General features: G+C 41.6%; 1 protein-coding gene across 1 annotated transcript; it reads left to right on the top strand.

Moving 5' to 3' along the window:
- Positions 1–971: 971 nt before the first annotated feature.
- Positions 972–24,520, top strand: tmem33 (transmembrane protein 33). Its single transcript, XM_063190236.1, has 8 exons — positions 972–1,133; positions 2,100–2,174; positions 2,428–2,522; positions 4,955–5,142; positions 21,529–21,596; positions 21,964–22,097; positions 22,334–22,417; positions 23,245–24,520. The coding sequence occupies exons 2-8, from the start codon at positions 2,121–2,123 to the stop codon at positions 23,372–23,374; spliced, it is 753 nt and encodes a 250-aa protein (XP_063046306.1). The 5' UTR covers positions 972–1,133; positions 2,100–2,120; the 3' UTR covers positions 23,375–24,520.
- Positions 24,521–25,632: the final 1,112 nt, after the last annotated feature.

Here is a 25,632-nt window from a genome sequence, read left to right as displayed (position 1 = left end):
ACATTGGCTATATTTTCGAGCGACGTTGAAACTGTTCCATCCTTTTCTGACCTTCGTGTCGATCAACTTAAACAATCTGCATTTACCGTCACTGTATATCAGATGATTTCAAAATGTGCTGTGATCAAATATTACACATAACGTAAAGTAATTATGATCCCCTGCTTCTTGCGCAAATAGAAACATCTATTTCAGAGAGAAGGGCGCGCTCTAGTGTTGATCATGGTCACACCATCTGTTTTCACCAAAGGTGTATCGAGTTGACATAAAACGCCAAGGTTTTTTAGTTCATGATAATGCGGATATGTTTTTTTTTATTATTGTTTTGAAGGAGTCCTATTTGTTCCATAGTGTCAAAACAGGTTTTGAGAGTAGGCCTAAGCCTACACTGCGCCATGAGCCTATATCGAAATGCATACTGGCCATTCAATGACTGGGAGGGCAAAGGCCTGACATAAAAACAAATGCATGATTCTGTTGTGAAAAGTAAATACATATTTTGTCATGGAAATGTTGCCCATGATGTATTTACGCACAGCATTACGCACAGAGGTTGCTTGGCCAATTGCTGCTTTGTGGCGCCATCTCGTGACCAAAAAATAGAACAGCAGGCCACTGGAGTAGAGTCGTCGTTGATACCATCTCTGCCAGTGCCTGCAACCGGTGTTTTTACATTTACGTAAATCAGTCTGTGTAGAAGAGATAGTAACAATTGCTTATTTTCAACGAAGTAGCACTAGGTATTTGCGTCGTGCTAACACCTTCTAAATCCAGCGCACATCCTTGACCGTGGCTCATTTTGCTCAGAGTTAAATTGATGTTCTGGAATAATGGCCTGGATAATATTACATGAACACTTCTACAGAAATGTGTTGAATGGTGACATGAATTGAAACGATATCAAATAATCGTTTCGAAATGAAAATGCGTCTCTTTAAAATGCTGGGTCAGCTGATCAAGCTGTGTTCATGGGAACGGAACTAGGGGGTCGGCATTTGCGTGTGGATTGGAAACACATTGGAAGGGGGTTAGCCTGCTAGTCGGAAGAATCTTACCGAATGTGTCTTGTCGACTTTTTTGTTTAGTCTTCTTAATATATATTCCGGGTGTCGAGGAGTCCTCAGTTGTCACAGGTGATTATTGCTGTCATGAACTTACTATGTCTTACTGGTTGTTGTTATCATATAATGAACCACGGAAGCGTTGTGTGTTAATGGACAATTTCTGACAAAGCTAGCAGCTAGCCGTTTGATAGATAGCATGCTAACTGGTTTGAAGAACCTTCTAGATAGAGCTAGCTAGCTAGATGAAACCAGCATCAGTGTGAAACAGACTCTATCGGGTATAACTGAAGCCCTAAAACCTTGGATCTAGTTGGTCTTCCCATTGCATAATGTCGAGAATGTCATGTTGGTATTAGTCTCGAAATATGTCATTTAGTCAGATGAAGCAAAACATCATCTTGCTAGGTATACCATTAGCAATGCAGGCTTTGAACCATGAACCATGTTGAATGGTCAATATTTTCATTGAAACGTATAATTATACCGATTTATTAAAAAGATGTACAAGATGGACAGGTAAATATTCTAGAATTTGTGTTAATGTTGGATGGTCACTGGTCTTCCAGGTTTAAACGTCACTCTTTGCCATTGATGTCATGCCATGCCCAAGCAAAACTAGCTAACTGGTTTTAGCGAATGATTTGCTGTACTTTCTTGGCCAGTTTTGAGATATTGGGCATCATCACCGTTGGGGAAAGAAAATGTCGGATTGTCCAGTGTAGGTCTTTTATTCAAACATCGTAGCCTGCTGATTGTCAGACTCAGATCACACAATAGGCAGTTTAGTCTGAGCTAGACGACTAGTCAGTCATCCGTATGACAATCGTGCAGAATGGACAAAATCATCTTGGTAGTTGACTGAACTCTGGCTCAGTCAGTCCTGACAAAAATAGTCTAAAACTCACCATTTTTCATACAGCTGGATTCTGAAGTGCTGATAGGAAATGGGATGTTGTGAAATCTCAATTTCATGGGCATGTCATGTGAATTGGGCTGGGACAGATTAACAAACTTGAACGACTTTTATTTTACCAGAGGCCAGCTCGGATTTGAAAGATGGCAGACTCAGAGCCTCAAAGCCCTCCCCCACAGCCACAGGCAGGGCCAGTGGTGAGTAGGCCTACTTATGAACATGTCAAAAGCGATGTTCATGTTTTACCTTGTCCTCACTCTTGTATGATCCTTTTTTATGGCAACCCGTCACTGTACCTTGAAAACTTTCATTCATTTATAAGACGTATAACATGAACTTTTGTTGCTGTGAATGTGTAACTTTGGTATGCTGACTGCAGTGGAACAAACCATTCTGCTGTACAAAGAGGCTAGAACCTCACATAAATGAAATGTCTTTGTATTTTTGCAGCAATTCCTGTTGGCGAATAAACTAGAAACGGCAATGTGGCTGTCCCGACTTTTCACAGTCTATTGCTCGGTCATGTTCATTCTTCCCATCATGGGGTGAGTGTCTGAAGTATTATGGTTACTTGTTTGATCCACAGGTGTTCACACAACACCCACATTATTCACATACACAGGCATGCTTGTATTTAATTTACATTAAGAACTATTCTCCTTCGTTACCCTGATTTCAGAACAGTTATCAACAATCAGAACAATAAACTACTACATTCATTTCTTCAATTTATTGCGCTACTCGCTTACACAAAAATGCAATGTCACATCATTTAACCAATGTTCCCTGAGGGAGAGGAATGATGTGCAACCATTGGGTATGGGGTATATCACACCATTGCATAGTGCAGGCTCTCTCCAGACCATGGGCCTCATTTATAACGGGTGCGTACGCACAAAAGACTGCGCACGCCAAGTTCACCGCAAGGTTTGGTATTTATAGAAAAAGAACTTGGCGGTAAACATGCGCAGCTCCACGCAAAGTTTGACCCATGCGTAGGCACTAAACAAAAGACCAAACGCGGAAAGCGCGACCTCGGGAGGTAGCTGGAAGAACGACCCGAAATTGGTTGAAGAAAAAAATCAAAGGTCACGTGTCACGATAGCCACCTTAAAGTTTAACATTAGTCAATCCAGTTCGCATACGAAAACGCGGTTGTTTGTTGTTTGGTAATGGTGGAAAATAATAAGTAGGCATACCTGGCCTATCCATAGCCACATGCATGTAATATACGCTTGAAATTGTAGCCTACGTTTAGGATAGGCCTACGTTACATTTGGAAATATCCTACATTTTATTAACAATAACCACGGACCTTTCCAGTATCGGGCTATAATCGTATCGGTAGGCTATAAAGTGTTCCGAGTCTGCAAGGAATTACGTCAACATTTAAGCCCGTTGCAGAATCATCTGCTCGAGTCCCAAGTGCATCTGTAATGGTTGATTTTCTCAGCCATACAGGCAAGCGCAAGTGCCATAGCCTACTAATGGACAGCTTCGTTTCTCTTGTTGCATGTCATTTCTTTTCCATGCGGTTATTCGTCATCAAAGCAGAGGTGTGCATTTGACAGCTGGCCTTATACACTGATAATGTATGTTTATAATACACACATTTAATAAATACAGACTAGAAAATGCCCATATGTCATGCTGTCTGTGGATATGTCGATCGACAGTTGGGGCGTCGCTTTGAACTGAAAGCAGACAGCTGCGCGCAGTGACCAACGGCAATTGTTGAAAAAAGTTACACCCGGTGCATATGAGGTGCGATGAGACAGCGAATAGATTTTCTTCCGGTGAATTTCACATGGGGACATGCCATGTGAGATGTTTCCTTGACGCAGCTATTTTTCCCTTTGTTCACAACTCAATTAATACTAGCCTACATGTCCATGACTTGGCAGGTTCATGTCCATGCCATCCTTATTTTATTTATTTTTTACTTCTGGTATAGCGTGATTTTTGTCAACTTAACCATCCACATGCTGCAATTCAAGGTTTTATTTTTGTAGCCTACGACTTCCCAAACTTAACCTCTCCACTCTGCCCAACGTTCTCTAGGCCTATCTAATAAAACTGTTTGCTCCGCATGTGCTTTCTGCACGCCGTCCACAGATATAAATATTCATTTTGGGCGTTTCACTGAATATTCATAGATAATTATGGGTGTGTCCACAGGTGCGCACATTTGCCGCAACTTCAGAGTCAGTTGGGATTTATAAAGGGAAATCGACGTGGAACGTGCGTGCGCCATGCTTTATAAATCTGAATATTTTCTTGTGCACGCACATCCTGAGTTTCGTGCGTGCGCCATCTTTTGGCGCATTTCTTCCGCAAAGTTTTATAAATGAGGCCCCATGTGAGGGCATGCTATGTTATACTATGCCATACTGTGTTGTTCTGAGTGAATCGACTAAAATACAACTCCTAAATCTATAGCACTGTAGTTAATTACCAACAACTATATATTCTGCTATCTTCACTAAGCCTTACACGGGTACATTTAAGTCTATGGCACAACGTAATTGACACATGTGCCTATTCATCTTCTTGACAAGACCATATGCTACATTCTGAGGATGATAATTCACCAGCACGTGATGAGAACTTCACATTGCTCTGCCCTATATTTTGTCAATGAAAAGCAATTTCGCTCCTGCACAGTATTTTGAGTACACGATGCAATGCATCAGAACTCCCAGTTCATGCAGATTAACCTCGCTTTGCGATCATATTGCAAGGTGAGTGCCCAATAGATTAGCAAGACCAAGGGGAGAGATGTACAATAGTTCATTCACTATAGAGAGTAGTTTCACAGTTATCAAAGCGTCTTCGAGGTTGACAGGGGCACCTTTGGTGTTGCGATGTGGAGTTTGCATCTTACGTTTGTTGGCTCATCACCCTAGTCTAGTGAGTGTGAACTCAGTCTATGGTACTACATTATTGACGCGTTGTTTCTATTCGTCCTCTTGTCTAGGCCATACGCTGCCATGAACTTCTACCAGCGGGCGCTACTGGCCAACGCGCTGACCAGCGCCCTGCGGCTTCATCAGCGGCTGCCCCGCTTCCAGCTCAGCAGGGCCTTCATGGCCCAGGCCCTGCAAGAGGACAGCTGCCACTACCTGCTCTACTCCCTCATCCTCGTCAACTCATACCCCATCACCAGTATCCTTAAAAAGGTCACCAGGTTGGCTCATGGGTAGTAGTGTTGCACGATACCATTTTTTGGCCCCGATACCTGGCTGTGCAGTATCGGCCGATACCGATACCACCCTATTTGAAATGTATATATGAAGGGCAGCAGCGTAGGGACATAAGGGCCACAGTGGGACGGTGACGCTATGATGGATAACTGGTCCACACTATCAGAAGTGTCCAGCATCAAGTTAAAAAATAGTAATAATAATAACAATAATAACAAGTGAAAGACACAGAAAAAAATCAAGGAACGAAATAAAACAGCCATTAACAATGTAAGTCAACATCCTGCTTCAATGCAGTATGGCTGTCTCTTAGAACGTTTTTGGTCATGCCCGATAGAATTATTTTATTAGCTTAATTTTGATTGGCCAGCAGCAACGCACATTCATAACTGTAAACAATCGCTTGAACTCGCAGCGGGTTTTTGCTAGCCAGTGCTATGTTTTGCAGAAATGCTGTTGCTGCTGTCACAGAAGTTAGTTAAGCATTCAACAGTTCTTTGCTAAGAATGGCAATTAATGGATGACCGATGGAATACTAAGGAATAGACTAAGGATGTAGGCTACCACCATGCACAAGGTAGGAGATATTCATTTCAAACTACCAAGAATGGAAAAAACACAAGCTAACATTGGCTATAAAACGATCAGAGTGGTGCAGGGCAATTAAGGGAATATTTGACCACGAAGTGTCAATCCTTTGTTCTACTGGCAGTTAAGGTAATACTTTCTTTTGGTGAAGCAGTCTAATCTAGGGATAGTGGGCTCGTGTGTGTGTGGAACAGCCTTCACCCACCGTGGTGATTGATGTTTGACTCGTAGCATCCCCTTTTGTTATATGAGCAACAGTTGTGCTTTTAATGTGTAGGATGTTGGATTTATATTGGCTATTATCCTACGTAGTTCTGTGGTGGCATATCAGCAACTTTGGTATCACGGCTAGTGTCCAATGCGTAGCCTAAATATGGCGTTGTCATACCAAACATTTCTCATCGTTCTGTATAGGTCTGCCTCTTGCAATAAGGCTACGACTCTATGTTAAAGTTCTGTCGTCCGATGAGGAACAGTGTTCAGTATGCCAACACGGTCAAAGCCTGTTGAAATCCAGCTACAAAACCGTGAATAACTTGCCGAATTTGTCCGATGGTTGCAAGACTCTTTCTCCCTCGCGCGCACTGCACTCTCTCTCTCTCGCTCTCTCACTCACTCACACACACGCACGCACTTGAAACTGCGGAGGTCAATGGTAAAACGTTTTGTTGTTTTGCACAGTGCCTCAAGTAACGCATGCATCCAAAGCACACTGTGCTTTGAAATATACTGTACGTGTATGTATGAAGGAGTCAATTAGACAAAGCTCCAGCAGTGTTAATTTCGTCAGCTTTTTTGAATTTAGTCTTAGTCTTGGTCACAATGACGAAAATCAGTTTTAGTCTTAGTCAAATTTAGTCATTGCCTTCACAATTTAGTCTTAGTCTTCGTCTAAATCAGGCCTGGACTGGGAGAACAAAATGGCCCGGGCATTTTTGGCCCAGACGGGCCCCTCATAATCAGCGGAGCACATCCGACTACTTAGGCTATTGACCAAGTGGCTTATGCGAAAAGGCGCAATATTCATGCATGAATCTCTCTTTCAGCTACCGGAAACACCAGGAAATGTGCTCTGACTATATCAACTATTTATTTAAAATGAATCATAGTTTGGGCAGTGGTTTAGAAATGCAATAGATGACCACACTTCTCTCTCTAACTCAACCTCATCCTGGCCTGGTTTGACTAGATGAGAAGAGGGAGATAGATTATTTATCACAATGTATGCAGCACTTGCAAAATATTCAAATTAATATAGTATTCAGTGTATAGCCTACTCATAAATTGACCTAGATTAATGTTAAATTGAGGGTTTCTTCTAACAGGTGCATTAGAAGAGGGGTTAATTTCCTGTTATCAAAATGCATCTCTCATTGCATAAGGAAGCTACTTTATTAGCTTGAATGATGAAAGAAAATCATGAACTGTAGCCTATCACCACAATGATTTAGTGAGTCAAATATGTTAAGAAAGCATTAACATAGGCCCTACTGAAGTTTCAAAATGAGCAGTGCTGAAAGTGGTAGGCTACATATAAAATAGTCTACAGATAAAACGGTATCAAAAGCTTCTTCAATCATTATCATTTCTAATTGTCCTGGATAAAATGACAGCTGAGAAAGAGAGAAATGTTAGGTCTTTACCTATAGAATAGGGTTTTATTGTGCTCCAAGAATTAAAAAAAAAATCTGTTTGCCAAACCTTTTCCACACGCGAGACGCGACAACCGTTACATGACATAGGACATTTTCACTGCGTGGTAAATGTGATTACGCAAACGATCGCTGAATATTTAGTGAGAGTAGGCACGAGTTTGACAGTCTTCGAAACGCATTTGGTACACGGAATGCTTTAGAACAACACCACTGGTGTTCCATTTAATGCTATACATTTGGCACACTGCCGTGGCTACTATATTGTTAATATTCACGTCAGTGGTTGGTGTATGGAATGTTTCTCAATAGCAATGTCCAAGAGTCGTGCGACCGGTTCAAAGCACTCAAGCACACTTATGGTGGTGGAAATTAATGGCCTATTTAATATTAATGTTTAATGCTGAAGTGAGAGTTGGGGAGAGGCATGGAGTATCCTAAAGTTTGAAAGAACAGATCTTGACTTGACTCATACCTGTCACGGCTCATAGAGGCTACTGCCGCTGTCTCCTCACCTGCTGTCTCCTAGCGTGCTCCTTCACTTCCAACATGCAGAAGTTGTTGTCCCTCTCCTGCTGCTACAACACTACATGCGTGAACACATTATCTTGCCTCTGCTGCAAGTTTTTTTATCCCTTTTCCGCAAGCTTTTCCACACCACCTTTTAGTTTTAGTCTCTCCATCGCTTGTGTCTCAAATTTGCGCGCGTAATGCAGGGTAGGGGTGGGGCCGCAATGAATAGTTAAGTCCGACTCAGATGCACCAATGGGACACCCCCTCCCTCTACCCCCTTTATGTGTGGGCTGATGTCATTGGAGGAGGGCCGAGGGCCGTCAGCACGAAATTGTGGGCCGCCGGTCACATTTTTTTAAAACATTAATAACAATTATTTTTAAAAACCGACATCACCGGCCCTCTAGGGGCGTCGGCCCACCGGGATTTTGCCCGGTTTGCCAGATTGCCAGTCCAGCCCTGGTCTAAATGACGCAAATTAATTTTACTCTTAGTCAAATTTTTGTCATTTTAGTCAACATTTCACATTTTCGTCATTTTAGTCAAATTATTACACAAATTATTACTAGATAGCCTATTGTAGCAAATATTCACATTGTTACTAGCTTATTTTCCACCAAAACCCAAATCAGTCCTGTAAAAGTAATTTCAACAGCATAGAGCAAAGGAGCATAGACACACACACTTGCAGGTGCAGGTTGCGCCCTCTCTCTCTCTCTCTCTCTCTCTCTCTCTCTCTCGCATTAGAAGCTTCTGCGTATTATTTGCTTTTGGATTTGATCACGTAGTAGGCTACAAGCTCCTCTACACCTGACCGCGTGACTCATAGCCTGCAGATTTTAGGCAGTGGGAATAGGGGTGGGCGATATGGCAAAAATGTTTTATCACGATTTTTTGACATGAAATCTCGATTTCGATTTTTTTATCACAATCTTCCATCCAAAAAATAAAAACAACAAAAAACAACTTTCATATACTTGCAATTTGTAATTTGCAGTCAATAAAATGTTAACACACTGATGATACTCTCATAAAGTGTACAATTGGAATACAATAATGTTAAGAATAAAGTGAAGACAACAACACAAGTGAGAAAACGTCACTCTGATACTGATAATAAACATCCTCACTGCAAGACGATCTATACAATTTCTCCACTTTGGCAGATTCGAGACGATCTTTCACTCAATATCGCGATTCACGATTTAATATCGTCATATCGCCCAGCCCTAAGTGGGAAGACCAGACATCCCAATGAAGTCCAAGAAGTTTCCCTGATATTTGATAGTGGCTCCCCGATGGCCGCTAGTCAGATAAAATATTCCTGATTTTAGACTATGCAAGTTCGCGTTATTTCGATTGGCAATGCGGGACAGAGAAAGATAATGGCTCGTGCGTCATCCATGCAATACTTCAATAGATTACGCGCAATTCGCACAAAAAAGTACTGGGGGAAAAGTAGGCAGTTGTTCTATGCAGGCTGGACGACAGAAAGGACATTGACAAACAATAGTTGAACACTAATGCTGTTTTGTTTGTTTGGATGTCGAGGGTCGATAAGCATCTCCAAGTGTAAGCACTGAGTTTTTAGAACTTGGGATGTCTGGGAGACGTTATTGTAATACGCATCGCATGGAAGGGATGTCGACTGCCTTGGGTCTTTTAGCGTTGCCCTCGACGGGAACAACTTTCAGTTCTCCGCATTTTAAACCCTGATCGCCCACACATTGATTCTTACCAAAACTACAGTAGCCGTGCCTCTGTTTAGACGACTTAAACAACGTTTCCCCTGTAGCGCGCGCATCCCTTAAACGTCTCCCGGTGTGTCCGATCTAAATAAATGCATTAATCCGATCCTCATGATTTGCTTGCAAACTGCCTATTCATACGGTTAAACAACCAATAGGCCTATAGCAAACCTTACAAAAGAACAGACAACGGACGTCGGCGTATGCGTAAGTGGAAAGGAGAAGATAGGAAGCTCGAGGAGATTTTAAATGACAGCATCAGAGGAAGATTGGCGCCAGTGACTGTAGCACTATTATCATGACTGCACAAACACACACGTCTTCGTTATGGACAAAAGGGTTGTTGAACATGTTTCAAAATTAACACTTGCCTCAACGTCGGCTCTTTCTTTTTCTCTTCTGGGAAACATTTTAGGACCTAAACTCAACTGAACAGGACTCACTGAACTAGGCTACTACTGATTGAGCCGCACCAGCGCCAGCCACTGCCTGCAGAGACAAACAGGGCAACAGCACGTAATCTTCTATGAAGTTCAAGAAACAATAACAATTACAAATTCATTTTAAACAATTACATTTTTAATGTCCATTCGTCCATGGCTTGTAAATTTCGTCTCGTCTTAGTCTCCTTAACGAAAATCAATTTTTATTTTCGTCATATTTTTATGTTCTGGAAGCAATTTTTGTGCGTCATCGTCTCGTCATCGTCACGGGAAAAAGGGGCGTTGACGAAATATTTTCGTCATCGTCCTGGTTGACGAAATTAACACTGAGCTCCAGGGGCCTCATGTACGAAGCTCACTTACGGACAAAAAAGCTACTTAAGTTGTTTTCCACGGCCACGTTCAGATGTACTAAAACAGACTAGGCGTGGAAAACTGCGGATCTCCACGCGAATTTCAGGGCTGCTGTGGAAGTTTCCGTAAGCGTGGAAGTTGCCGTAAGTGGTGCATTGCGTCTTTTTGGCGGCACACAGAGGCATGCAGCGCAACTACATGTGTTGTAAGCGGTCGGAAATATTGCAGAGATGCAGCCAGTTAAACGTGGATTTTAATGTTGAGGCGCGTGATTTAAAAAAGAAAAAGAAAACCACCTCAACCATATTATTCTTGAGGTAGCTGGTTAAAATGAAGCGGACTCATGAAACTATCATGAGCGGACTCATGAAACAACGACATTGGATGCCCATATTATTTCAAGTATTTGAATATTTTCTGGATCTGCGATGTGTCTTATCGCATTTGTTGGGAACGTCCTCACCGCAGTGCTTCTCTTTCTCTTTCAATAAGGCTACAACATTAGTCCATCAATTAACAGGTGATTTTATAGGCTAACTGAGTATTGAGTTATTCATACATGTGGCGTAGCCTATGTGTAGGCCTACACGTGTCATCTTTCATATTTATACCCGACATAAATGTTTATTTCTCGGAAGCCTTGGCGACTGCTTCATCGCAATGTGTTTTGATGTAATGCCTTGTAAATATCAATTGTTGGGAAACCTGCATTGAACTGCAGTATAACATGACTGTTTTTCTGCAGTCCTCACATTAAAGGGACAGTTTGGTCAATTTCAACATGCAGTTGTAATGCTCACACTACCCTGGACTTGTCAGTGCCTGAATTTTTTTTTTCTTCTTCTTCAACCGTTTCCGAGATCCTGGTCATTGTAATGGGGGCAGCTCTTTGTTTACATTTCAAAAAAACATTTTTATTTATTCCCAAAAACATCCAACAGGTTATAAAACATCAGCAGACAACTAGCAAACAGCAGTACCTTTTGGGAAAATATTTGGAGTTGGCCTATGTTTCATTTTTTTAAAATGTAAACAAACGCTGCCCCCATTAGAATTGCTCATATCTCGGAAAGGGCTGAGCCGAAAAATGTGGCATCACCAGGTACTGACAAGTCAAGGGTAGCGTGAGCAATACAACTGCATGTTGAAATTGACCAAACTGTCCCTTTAAGTATTAGCAATGCCTGATTTTATACACGCCAAAGTAATTTTGATAGGCTATTGCGCGCAGCCTTTTTCCTTTTAAATTGGCTACCTCCGAAACAGCGTCTTCACCTCGCATCATGAAATGTAGGCCTATTTCCTGCGTCCCCCTTCCCGCGTTCCCTTTCCAATTATTTCAACCAATGAATGCACATGAATGGGTCTGTTCATACTAATTAGAATATTCAAATAGAATATTTAAGGGAGGAGGCAAGGCGGAGACTTGGGCCCGCGTGTGCTCGTGCATGTGCGCAAGATTTCACGGCAAAACCTGGTTACGCACTTATTGATACATCCGTATTTTTTTGTCCGTAAGTAACTTTCAAGATTTTCGCGCCCGCACTTTCTTGGTAGGAAATCCACGCACTTCTTTGTACATGAGGCCCCAGGCTTCCACAAAGCTCCACAGCAGCATCGTATAGGGACCTGATAGGCCTATTCGGTGCCAGGGATTAAAATTAACTTCGTCCTGTTATTAAAGTGAAAAAAGGGGTCCAGACTAATTTCCAAAAGGCCCATAGTGTGTACATTTTCTGCCTACGCCACTGATGAAGGGCTGTAGCAGAGGTGTGACCAAGTCACTAATGTGCAAGTCAGAAGTAAGTCTCGAGTCTTTCCACTCAAGTCCGAGTCAAGTCACAAGTCAAGTCAAGACACATCTGACCAAGTCAAGTCCAAGTCCAAGTCGTACCCCAGCCAAGTCAAGTCCAAGTCCAAGTCTCATTTTTTTTCAAGTCCTTAACAAGTCACAAAGGGATTTTCTATTTGCAATCACAATTTCGATCATAAATTCATTAGTATAATAATGAGACCTGAGTAAAAAGATGACAATTACTAAAACAGTTGCAGAGAAATCAGTCTAAACCAAACTACTGCTTGTGCTGTGTAGGCCTATGTAAAATGACATTTAATTTCATTTTTTTTTCACATAAAATACATTTCATGTGAATTTGTACTTAAACAAAGGAGCAACCATATGCCAAATATTTACTGTCCAGTGGGCAAATAGTCCTGTTTGCAAGAATGTGTGCGTATGTGTGTGTCCGTTCCATCATCTGATGGCATAAACCTATTCCACTACTCCACCCTGGTCTTGGTGGTGGGCCGGTCATATCTAGTCAAGGTTGTAAGTTATACAGACTCTAGCATCATAACGCTAAGGACAGGACTATGGTTAACTTTTTCACTAGGAGCACAGGCAGGGCCGCTGACAGCTTTGGCTGGAAGGTTTTGTCAAGACATTAGGGGGGCATATTACACTTCCGACCTGAAAACGCGGATTCACACTTTCAGCGTACTATGTTTGAATTTACCCACAAAGGCCAAGGGTGAAAGTAGTAGCCTATTCATGTCTTACAGGTGCTACCCACCCTCCCCCCTCTCTTTACTGTAGTGTAACACTCGACTAATGTAAACATTTTGGTTTGGCTTTAAAAGACGCCATTTTCCCTAAGGTACCATATTAAGCTCACCATTCTCATCAAGATATGACATACAGTAGGGGTAATCAAATTTCTTTTCTTTTTTTAAATTGAGCCGTGTGTGTGTGTGTGTGTGTGTGTGTGTGTGTGTGTGTGTGTGTGTGTGTGTGTGTGTGTGTGTGTGTGTGTGTGTGTGTGTGTGTGTGTGTGTGTGTGTGTGTGTGTGTGTGTGTGTGTGTGTATGGGGGGTGGGGCTACACATGTGAGACAGGATGATGAGTTAACAGCACAGCTCAGCAGACAGCCCTGTCTCAGCTGGTCCATGATGTTCACTTCATCCCATTATCTGTGAACCAAAGCTGAGCATTGACCTTGCCATAACTGTGAACCCACCAATGAGCACGCACATGCATGGTGCAGTACTAGGCTATAGTCTGCTGTAGGCTACGTGCCAACAGTATTTAGCCTAGTAGACACTTGTCCATATGGGCTAAGAAATGAGGACAAAGTAGGCCTAGTTAGTTGGATTAAATTCCTGGTAAAGTAATGATGAATTTCCTGAATTTCCCTCTGGGGATCAATAAAGTTACTCTACTCTACTCTACTCTACTATTGTTGAAGCTGATATCGGCATTGTCGCAATGCCGCAATGGCCCATCACCAACCATTTTTACTGCGTCACAGTCCAAGTTAACTAGAACTTCGTTTGCACAGTCATTAATCCACGTCTTGTTAATTATATTAGGCTACTAGACTATTCGCCAGCACGCTGTCAATTAAACATGGCGTTAGCGCTGCAGAATGTCAGTTATGGCAACGAGGCAACCTTGTTCTGCGCTTCTACAGTGTAGGAAGAAGGAAGGTGTGTAATGCCCTATCCAACATTTCGCTCTCATTTTTCCCGAATGAATATGCGCCTCGCGCCATGCTCTGGTCTCCCTGTTCTCCCCAATCGCCCTCTCCTCCCCCTCAAAGGCACTTGTATGCTGTTCATGCCTCTTCAAAAAGATTAAGTTCACCGTCCAGGTCATAGATTGTAGCCAAACAAAGTTCTGCTTCTATGTTTCCTAATTTTTGTTAATTTGGAAAACAGGGTTACATCCCAGTTCTCCAGTGCTGGCGTCGTGTAGCTCTAACGTGTCATTTCCAAGCAGCGGTAATTGCGACTCCAAACTCCCCCAAAATACCAAACGAAGCATGTAGTTCGAACTGTGAGAAACATAAGATAAAGCGGTGTCGACACCACGAGATACAAGGTTCGCGCGCGCGCAAGGATTGGGCTGGGAGCAGCACGCGAGAGGGAACATGCTTTTTATCCACGGGAGCCGACCCATGCCTATGTCTTGCGCTGCTCAGCAGTAGCTTGCAACCTCTATCTCACATTACATTTAAACTTCACGATAGGCTGCATTAAAGATTGCGTTTGAACTGATGTGGCTGGCATGATAGTGTGTCAAGGCTGAGTTTTAAAACTTTCAAGGAACAGGTAGCCTATGGCATTATCTTACCATTTGACACATGGGACACTGCTACTCTGCTTTCAGCTGGCTGAGGCGGTATTCCAAAGATAGCCCTGATGTCCTTAGAAATGTTTCGATTCAAGTCATCGAACAACAAGCAGTGAGGTTCGGGGCGCATAGCTTGTTTATAGCCATGCGCAAGCTTCGCGGGAAGCAGTGTTGCTTGCGCTTAGTTTCTTCAAAGTTTTTCCAATAGCCATGCAGTATTCCTCATCTCGCGCCTTGACCAATTATTTGACAATTTTGGTCGTTTGTCTTGTCTCTTTGCAAGACTGTCATGAATAGGCTAAATTATTTCCCTTTGGAACCATTCACCCAGCATCTAAAGTAGGCCTAGGCAACCGGTGGAGCTCTTTTGATGGATGCAAGACCAAGTGTTCTCTGCTCGCCTATTTTCGATTGCATGCTGGAAGACTAAGACATGTATAAACGTGTCTTTTTGTATTGATTCCAATACTCAACCGATGGTGGCTGGTCAATGCAAAAAATGTTACCGAGAGGTTATCTTTCTAGACTAAGCGCGAGCTTAACATGCATTTTCAGCGCGTGGAGTTGTGGTCGTGAAATAGCCCTGGGATATAGCCTACGGACACATCCTGGGTTGGGGGAAACTTAAAAGCAGGCCATATTCGTAACGTTTACCTCGCCACATATTCATCATAACGTGGTTTTGTCCGCGATGGTGGAAATTATTCGCAAGGCTGCATTTCACTTTGAAGTGACTGACTCGCAAGCATAGTGTGTGGGAGCGGAACATAGCCTACTGTAACAGCCTTCGGGGGCTGAAGGCAAGCGCATTCATAAAGGACAGGGAAAGCAAAACGGATTGGCGTACTCTTTTATAAAACAACAATAGATTAAGTCCTGTGGTTCGGTTATGTCAGCAGTGTGTGCTTTTTTATTTCAACTGCTTAAATAGCCTAATGTTCAACAATCAATGTCCATCACAATTTAGCTAAAATATTTAGACAGCTTGGTTCTCACTGAATTTCTGTCGTAAGCGAGGGGCGAGAGAGCGAGAGCTTCACGTGTGTAGCCTACAGACGCGTGTTGCACATCACAGCGCCCCACCACACACACTTCCTACAACATTGATAGAAAATATTTGTTGATCACAGTGCAAACTTCCATAGCCTACCCTATTAAGAATGCAAAATGAATTGGGGCTGAGAGGGAGATAAATTAACTTCCGCGATGGTTTAAAATGTAGGCGATGTTTGTTCTGGAGACTCACTAAAAAATTGTGTTTTTGCTGCTGGTCGCGGCGTCCAAGCCAGCTGCGTCGGCCGCCAATGGCATAGCATCGCTTAGGACAATGAGAAGATTCAAACAAAGAATGCGGGCTGTTGCATTCTGAAAACAAGGGTTGGACTTGGACTTTTTTTTAGACCCAACATGGCAAGTCACGCCAAGTCATTGAAAGTTACAACTGTCAAGTCCAAGTCGAGTCCCGAGTCAAAGGCGTGCAAGTCGAGTCGCAAGTCCTTTCTGATCTTGAAATTTCAAGTCGCAAGTCTTCACACCGCTGACTCGAGTCAGACTCGAGTCCAAGTCACTGGACTCGAGTCCACATGTCTGGGCTGTAGTGCATACTACTTGGATGTACAATCATTGCATAGCTTTGTCAGGCTGCTGCCTACCTTTGTGAAACAGGAGAAAGACTAATACAAAATGAATCCATCAGAACGTTTTATACTTTTTAAATACCTCTATGAAATAAGTAAGTTCAAGGCTGCATTCAAGTGTCATACAAACATCTGTAAATGGTATCGGTGCCCTATTTGTTGGTACTCACCGATACCGATGCCGATACCACCATTTTAGTGCCGATCCACCGATACTGGTAGACTTATCAGTATCGGTGCAACACTAATGGGCAGCCATGGCCTATAGTCTAGGCAGAATTTCTGAAAATGTGCTTATTTAAGGTCCTGAAGGCAAATCGTGTTAATTTTAGGTATACAACTAATTTAGAGGTGTTCAAGGCTGCTGAATCCAAATCTACTGTATACCGGGTGCAAAAATGTAAGGAAATGCCTCAAATGGGCAAAATCCAATATGGCCGCCGACACCAGGTTAAAATCTCGCAATCCCTTTTCTTTTTGACTAAACAAGGTATGAATATGAAAATAAGACTTATTTTTAAGTTTTCATATATAGGGAACCCCATTCTGTCATCAGATTTAAGGTCAGATTTGAAGAAAATGCTTATATAATTGGCTGGCAGCTTTTTTAAAACAGGGAGCCTCATATTGTCAACGATTTTTAGCATTATGATCAAACTTTCAAGATCCACAGAAAATAATGTCTGATGTCTTTGAGAACACCAATACTATCAATAACTGCACTGAACTGTCTACTTTCACCTGAGAAAAGAAGTTTGTGTCTACCTATTTCCATTCTTTAGTTATTGGCAGTAGAACATGGGATGACACCACCAAAAAAGCACTGTTTTTTGACCCAAAAATGCTACACTTCTCTGTGTCCATATTTTTGCTTCCAGGATAAAGTGTCTTTTTAGTGTTCATGTTTGGTTTACAGCATTTCCATGGGTTTTGAAAGATGCTTAACTCAAATCTGCTGTATACCAGGCTCAAAAAATCCCATACTACCTCAAAATCAAGGAATCCAATATGGCCGCCATCACCAGAGATATACAGTACATGTCTTTGATTAAACAAGGTCAACTCTTAAATATATTATGCCACATGAGTACATACACTCACAAGTGTGGCAGAGAAGACATTCTTATTGGAACACCAACGTACACATACGTACGTATACAGGCGCTTTAATATACACTCAGGCAGATTTCAATTCAATAATTAAGGCATTATACCATGATGAAATGTTTCCATCTCAAACCACCTCCCATGCTCCCATCTTTTCAACCATAGAAGTAAGTGCACACACGAGTCTGCCTAAATAATTCTTTTTATACAACTTTACAATGGAAATCACTGTTTGCCAATTTTATTGATGTGCTCATTCAATATATGAATAAAGGAGGATCGAGTGGCGAGCTGATGTGTAGAATAGAATAGAATAGAATAGAATAGATTGGAATAGAATAGAATGGTGTTTGTCACTATGCACATGTTCAATGAGATTGAAAGCAACACACTTCAGAGCACACATTTAATTCACAAAACAGTTTAGGTGAGCAGAATATACAATTAGTAGTGCCAAAAAAACCATGAACAGAGCAGGGAGTGCATAGGGTGTGTGTGTGCGTGTGCGTGTGAATATATACACAGAGGACATACTCATGTATTGGTACTCATGTCATACTCATTGGTATCCAAAAGTTATTGCATCGATTGTCTTGCTCAATGTAGATATTACAGTAGCGGTGGGCCACTCTGCGACAAACACAACCATTTTACATGGCTCGTGTACATTCTGTATTACGGTACTTCAAACCTCAGTTCAATATGTTGTGCTGTATCAATTATCAATTAGTCTATTGCAGAACACCAGATGGATGGAAAGAGATCAGTGGATTGAGGGATACCAATGAATGGTCATTCTGTGCATGTGTGTGTTAAATGTGGTTATGGCCCTTTGTTGAGTTGTTTGGTCATTGCTTTGACACACCTGTACCAAGAGGACAGCAAGGCAAAGAGCTGAGGACCGGGTTGGAGGCTGTCCTACAGTAGATACGGTAATGTTTTAGCTCTGTTGATGCAGCAGGAGGATTAGAGAGGGGCTAAGTTTGTTCCTCCTGTAGGTGTGCCTCCTGAAGGCCGCAATTATCTCTTTGGTTTTCTTTGCATTCAAAGATACAGAAATTATTCTCTGTATACCAGACTGCCACCTTTTGCTGGCCACAGCAACTTCCATCTGGAGCTACGCCATAGGCAGGTCCAAAAGAGTGGATTTATTTAAAGAAATCCTTGCACTTATGACACATTTTGTGTCACATTTGTCTGAGCTGCGCTTTAACTATTCACAGATTCGAAAAGTGACTCATTGGAGCAGCCATTGTTGCTGAAAGAACTGCTTTTTCACTTATTTAACTTCTCACCACCATACATTTTGACTATGTCACATCTCTGAAAAATCAGTGATCCTGATTGGTTCTACGGCATTGTGGTTTGGGATCAGGGCGAATCCGAAGGATTAGAGGTTATCTACTGTACGTGATGGAGTGACCAAAGTGCCTGAAGTGTGATGGCTGCCTTGTGGCCATGGGAGGCACACCCATGAGTGAGTTGTAATCCCATGTGAGGGACCCAAGTGATGGGTGAAGCTTAGATGATGGAGCACACTGGATGGGAGAAGCACAGTTGTGTGAGGGACACCATGGGGGTGAAGTGCAAGTAAGGGGAAGGCAGCTTGATATTGACCATCAGTGATCTAGGGTTATGGGTGTGCTCTGACTGTCCCACTTATGATCCAAGCCCTTTGGAGTAGAAGTCAGAGCCCTAGGTTAACTTATTCTCAATCACCTCTCATCCTCTCCGGTGATTTTGAAAGAGTTGTTTGCTTAAATGCGACAGCTATGTATGCCCAAGACAAATTTCTCTGAGGACGAATAAAAATAATCTTGAATCGTGAATTTGCAGCAACTGGATGACTCCATGTACTCCATACCTCTTCTTGCAGATCCAGAGGGGGATGAGGCACTCCTTGGGGCAAGCACAAGTTGTGACGTCTTTTCCTGCTTTGTGAATGGCAGATACAGGAGTAGTGGGACTAATGCCCCATTCAATTTCATTCATCCCGTTTCAGTGACTGAATCTCAAATGGCGCACTTGTGCACTTTAGTGTTCAGGTTTCAGTGCGTATGCCGTATTAGTTACGCACTGAAACATAGTGCCCGAAGTGCACAAGTGCACCATTTGAGATCCAGCCAGTGACTGACAAGAGGACAGGGTGGAGTAGTATGTGATCCTGCCTCAGTACATTGGCTTGATAATGTGGGGGCACAATATGTCATTGTGTGGCTTCTGATGTAGATAGCAAAGACTCTATGACTAGGACTCATCACTGTAAAACCACTCCATTGCTTTTGCTACATCTGCAGCAAAAGTACAATGTAGTGCATGGTGTTATGTAGTGTCTAAACATGTAGTGGCCAAATCACTGAGGAGGAGGAGCTTGATAATCATTGGGAATAGCCTAACTATCAAGAAAGTAAATATTTCACAATGACATCAACCTGTCTTTTGTTCCACCGTTCACCTTTCTACAGTTCAAGGATTCAATCTAAGCCAGGCAATGAAATCAGCAGACAGTAACTTCCCAAAACTAGATGTTCATGTTAGATGAAGGTACATTCAGGCATACAGGCTTATTTGTGTATAGTTTTGTCATAATGGAAGAGGTGGGCTGAGGTGGACACATTTCATTGTACATAAGCAATTGAAATAGACAACATTTCAATAGAAATTAGCCTGTCAGTTAATTGGCATGAAAAACAATGGTTGTAAACATGAATTCAGACTACACTGAACTGCCTGACTACCTTTGATTATAATTCTAAATTTGATTACATACATTATTTCCCCATGTATGAAAGAAAACATTTAGCTACATAATGTTTTTAACAGTTCACCTTGTTTAATCAAAGTTATGTATATCTCTGGTGACGGCGGCCATATTGGATTCCTTCATTTTGAGGCATTATAGGATTTTTTGGAGTCTGGTATACGACAGATTTGAATTGAGCATATTTCAAAACCCATGGAAATTATGTATACCAAACATGAACACTATAAAAAGGCACTTTGACCTGAAAGAAAAAATATGGACACAGAAGTGTACTATTTTTGGGTCAGAAATCAGTGCTTTTTTGGAGGCGTCATCCCATGTTGTACTGCCAGTAACTAAAGAATGGAAATAGGTAGACACAAACTTCTTTTTTTCAGGTGAAAGTAGACAGTTCAGTGCAGTTTTTGGTAGTATTGGTGTTCACAAAGACATCAGACATTATTTTCTGTGGATCTTGAAAGTTTGATTATAATGCTAAAAATCGTTGACAATATAAGGCTCCCTGTTTTTAAAAAGCTGCCGGCCAATTATATAAGCATTTTCTTCAAATCTGACTTTAAATCTGATGACAGAATGGGGTTCCCCATATATGAAAACATAAAAATAAGTCTTATTTTCACATTCATACCTTGTTTAGTCAAAAAGAAAAAGGATTGCGAGATTTTAACCTGGTGTCGGCGGCCATATTGGATTTTGCCCGTTTGAGGCATTTCCGTACATTTTTGCGCCCGGTATACAACAGATTTGGATTCAGCACCCTTGAATACCCCTAAATCAGTTGTATACCAAAAATTAACATGATTTGCCTTCAGGGTTCATCTTTTGGGAAAATTGACCCTGACTACTAATGGTTAGGTAGGTGGTCTTTAACCCCTTAGCGCAGCACTATGGCTCTCTGTAAAGTCATAGCAATGTTGTTATGATGTAGTTAAGCATTTTCAGCAAGTGAATAGGGTCGCCGGCGACCCCTGCTGCATTAAGAGGCTACGATAAGAGGGTTGCGGGTTCAAATCCCACCCCTTCCTCTCTGTACACCCCACATTGCTCCAGGGGCTGTAATCAATACTCTGTAAATACCTGGAAGTTGCTTTGGACAAAAGTGTAATGTAAAGCAGTGATAATTGTGGTATGAAGAGATTTTTCTGCAGTCCATCCATACTTAATCCTGACACTAACTCCACTTCTGGTTTTAGGCCGGCTCAACTATTGCACTTGCTGGCTCCTGCGCCAGTCACAATGGGGGTTGGGCGTGGTTTAGTACAAGTATGCATGTGTTTGTGTTGTCTTTGGCATAGGTGATTAGAAAGTGTTTGGAGTCAGATATACGAGAAAGATCTGTGGTTTACATATAAAAGATCACTGTTTTCTATTTTAAAAAATGGAAGTGTATTCCTTAACCACCTTCTCCAGTGAGCATCTTCCCCATCTTCCTCTTCTCCCTGCTGCATGCCACTACTTATACCACAAAGGTCCTCGATGTGAGTACCCATTCCTCACCAGGAAACGCCTCATATACTTCTCTTACGCCATGACATTTGCTGGAAATGCTGAATGTGAACACGAGTGTCTCTGAAGACAAGTCTCAACTTCTTATTGTTCAGTGTTAAGAACACAATGTAATGTAAGACGCACACCTCATAACCCCTTCAATCACCCTGGGATATTGTAGGGCTGTATCTAAACCTTTTCCTTGTTTTGTGTCTTTTTAGTCTCTTGAGATACCACTATCTGTAATATTCTTTGTCTTCAAGCACAGTGCATGATAATTGTGTATGATGGCATGCTATACAAGTGCTATTTTGAATTGTACTTCACTTATGTGTCTGCTTGTCTTCATCTCTGTAGTCTATAGGACCCAATAGCCTCATGTTTGTGAGGAACTTACTCGCTAAACTCTCAGCCAACCAGCAGAACATCTTGAAGTTTGTTGCCTGCAACGAGATCTTCCTCATGCCTGCTACGGTCTTCATGCTTTTCAGGTATGGCAAACCTCAGCTTGAAGTTGTGATAACATCATTTATATGTGACTGATCTCGTATACTCTACTGAAATGGCTCAAATAAGCAGACTGTTTCTTGCACCAGAAGAGGTCACTGAAAAGCCACAGCGTGGGCAGCTATAAGTAATTCAGTTAATTTGTCATAAAATGTGAAGTTAATGCAGTTTTATTCAGTTATGAAACAATACATATGTGTTTTTTTTCCTCTTACTCCAGTGGCCAGGGAAGTATTCTTCTGCCATTCATATACTACAGGTTCCTTACCCTCCGGTATTCTTCCAGGCGAAACCCTTACTGCCGGTACGCATTCATATTTTTTGTGTTGGTAAATAACCCATGAATTAGCAAAACTCAAGTACCAATAGGTTGTGAGCAGACATTTGGTTCGTCTTCTTGTGTATATACTAGGGCTGTAACGACACACTCAACTCACGATTCGGTTTTTCGGTCTTCGGATACACCTTACTATTTTTTTATTTATTTTTTCTTAGGTAGAACAGGTTACAAGCCCCTACTAAGTATTAAAAACTGTTTAATTATAATAATGAGGAGGATTTGAAACTTGAAAGCACTGTCACATCATATCATTTGGTTGTTTTCTGCACTGATCCAACTTAGCATATTACGATACTGCCTTCTTACCTGCATCACGATACAGTATCATGTCTTGGTTTATCACGACTTTTTGGTTCAATACAACATACAACCCTATTATATACAGATTAGCATATAACTGGTGTTTTTCATCCGTGAACCAGGCTTTTTTTTTTTTTTACTTTGTATTCTACACATTATGTTAAAAAAAAAAAACAGCACAACCATTTATTTGTGCCAATGTGAAATACCAACTGTCTTATTTTGTCCCTCTCCTCCAGAAATAGAATAGCATGGGATTTATTTATTGCCAAGTATGAGATCTAGATTTTAGATTGAAACAAAGGAGTGAAATACAATACAGATGAAATTGCATGAGAATATTTTACAAGAACTTACAACACCAGATTGTGCAACAAAATTTGAAAAGATAGCATATTTTTTAATGGTGTGTACTGTATGTGTGCATGTGAAATATTACACCAACTGACTCTTAAAAGTGTCACTCTGTCCCCTTCCTCCGCCCTGCACAGCACCCTGTTCACGGAGCTGAGGATGCTTACGGAGCACCTGATCATGAAGCCTGCCTGCCCTGCCTTCTTCAGACGAATGTGCCTGAACAGCATTGCCTTCATCAGCCGCCTGGCCCCAACCGGCGTCTAAACCTGACCTCTCCCACAACACACCCAAACACACACAGGCATACAACACAGTTACAACACGCACACATCATCCTGACTGACACCCATGTTCAAACACAGCCCTTGCACCCCTGCAGCAAGACCGGAGGAATTTGCCACCTCTAGAGAGACTGATGGGTGGAACAGACTCTTCTATGAATGCTTCTTCTTTGGCAAGACGTCTCGGCTTCCCCCCCGTCACTTCTCTACCCTTTCTCTTCTCTCTGCTTCTTCCTGAGCTTTTTTTTCTGCACTGGACAAAAAACAGCTGTTTTTTACTGTGTGGCTGGCAGACAGACTTTTTTTATTATTTGTTTTGTTTTTATAACCCTGCACTGTGGTGAACTACCGTGGTAGTGAACACCAGATCATTATGGTTACTGTATGTATGTTTGGGTCTTGTAAGAGGTTCTTTTTTTTTTCCCCTCCCCCAAGTCGCGGTGCATGACAGACTTTGATCTGTCTCCTCTAGAATATATTTATTTGTCTTTTTTTCCTATTCAGAGCTTGATTAAAAATTGAGATTATTATTTATGATGAAATTAATTGTCATATGATAGCAATTCTATTCATTACGTTGTACTTCTGGTCAGATGTGGGATTAGTATCTGGGTACTTGTAGAGTCAACGCATTGGTTTTTATCCACCGAATACATTTTTTTTTATACGTAATTATACTGCGGAACAGTTGTGCGCTTGTCTTGAGTCGTCTTTTTTTTTTCTTTTCCAAATTGAAATGTGAAGTTTGATACAATCTGTATTTAACAGCCTGGGGAACTCTCCAGTCCTCGTTTTGAATGAATTGTGCCGTTAATACATTTTAATACATTTCCAAATGATGCCCTAATTCCTAAAACGTCAAATTGCTAACATTTCCCTTAATGTAGGTCGTGTTTTTTTAAATGTACTAATCACTTTTATTTGGATTGGCCATGTGTACTCTGAGGGAACTGTATTATTTAATTTTGTAAGGAGGATGTTGGCTACAAGATCATGGAGTTCATTCTTGAAGTTCACTTAAATGTTGAGGCATGCTTTTCACGTCAGTTTGACTATTGAACTGTTGAAAATGTTTGTGAAGCTGGAAGACTTCAGCCTCATACAGAAGTCAATAAAACCTTAATTCCTAGTTTGTATTTTGGCACTTATACAATAATGACATGCTGAAATTGACCAACCAAAGCCGTTTTTGCACTTTGCCTGTACAATAACATTTTGGACCAGGTAACAGGATGTGCAACTTTGTTTCCTCCCCCTCAATGCCACAAAGTAAATGCTCTGCTGTCCTTTCTCACATTGTGCATGTTTTCATCTCACTGTAACTAACATGAACACCATCCTGCTTGTTAAAATGTCCTCGACCGAGTCAGATATTGCAAGTATGGCATTTCATCCACTGACGGCAGGGCTAGCTTACTGTACTTAGTCATTAGCCTGGTAGTAACTAGGTATACAGGATATCGTAAGGATTTTTTTTAAAAAGCAAGTGTTCATTAAAAGAGCACTGTGGGATTGTGGACCGAGTAGGTATTGCAACTGTGCTACTCAGAAACTGTGCCTCTTCACAAATTTGGTCTTTTCATGAATATGTACTAAACAGACTAATATTTACTAGTGGGCGGCAGGCCTAATTAACTTTTTCTTCACCAGCCAATGGCTAGTAGATAATCTTACTAGCCAAACACATTCACTAATGGGTCAAAGGGGCTGGTAAGCTGGTCTTTTATACCAGCCAAATTGAAATTTCAGCAGCATTTGGTCCGTTGCCTGGTGTTGAAGAGCCCTGAGTATGAATGGTGCAGCAAGTTTTGCAGCTAAATGTCCATCAGAACTTAATGGGAAATGTTTGTGAAAAAGGTACTATTTTTCAATGGGCAGCATGAACTCTGGTGCAACTCACAAGTGTGCAGCCAGTGAGTGCTGCACACTGCTTTAGTTTCAGCATCTGTACTTACTGTATGACCCCCCCAAAATGATAATTTGAAAACACAGGTGCGGTGAAAGTTTCAAGTGAAACTTGAGTTAACATTTGATGTGAAGCCTAGATTCCATAAGTAGTCAATTGATGGCTACCCTATACATCCGAAATGGACAATGATATCGTCTTGACTCACTTAACATCGACCCATTTGGAAGCTGAAAGAACCCTCTAGGTTAGTGTGAAGTGTAAGATTGGAGGTCTTGAGAACAAAAAAAAACCCCTTACAATTGGCAACAGTTCCTAGTCCTCCTAATTTGTGG

The sequence above is a fragment of the Engraulis encrasicolus genome, chromosome 23, assembly GCF_034702125.1.
Source record: "Engraulis encrasicolus isolate BLACKSEA-1 chromosome 23, IST_EnEncr_1.0, whole genome shotgun sequence".
In the NCBI taxonomy this organism is placed as follows: Eukaryota; Metazoa; Chordata; class Actinopteri; order Clupeiformes; family Engraulidae; genus Engraulis; species Engraulis encrasicolus.
The sequence above is the reverse complement of the archived record's forward strand: the minus strand, read 5'-3'. Positions and strand labels throughout refer to the sequence as shown.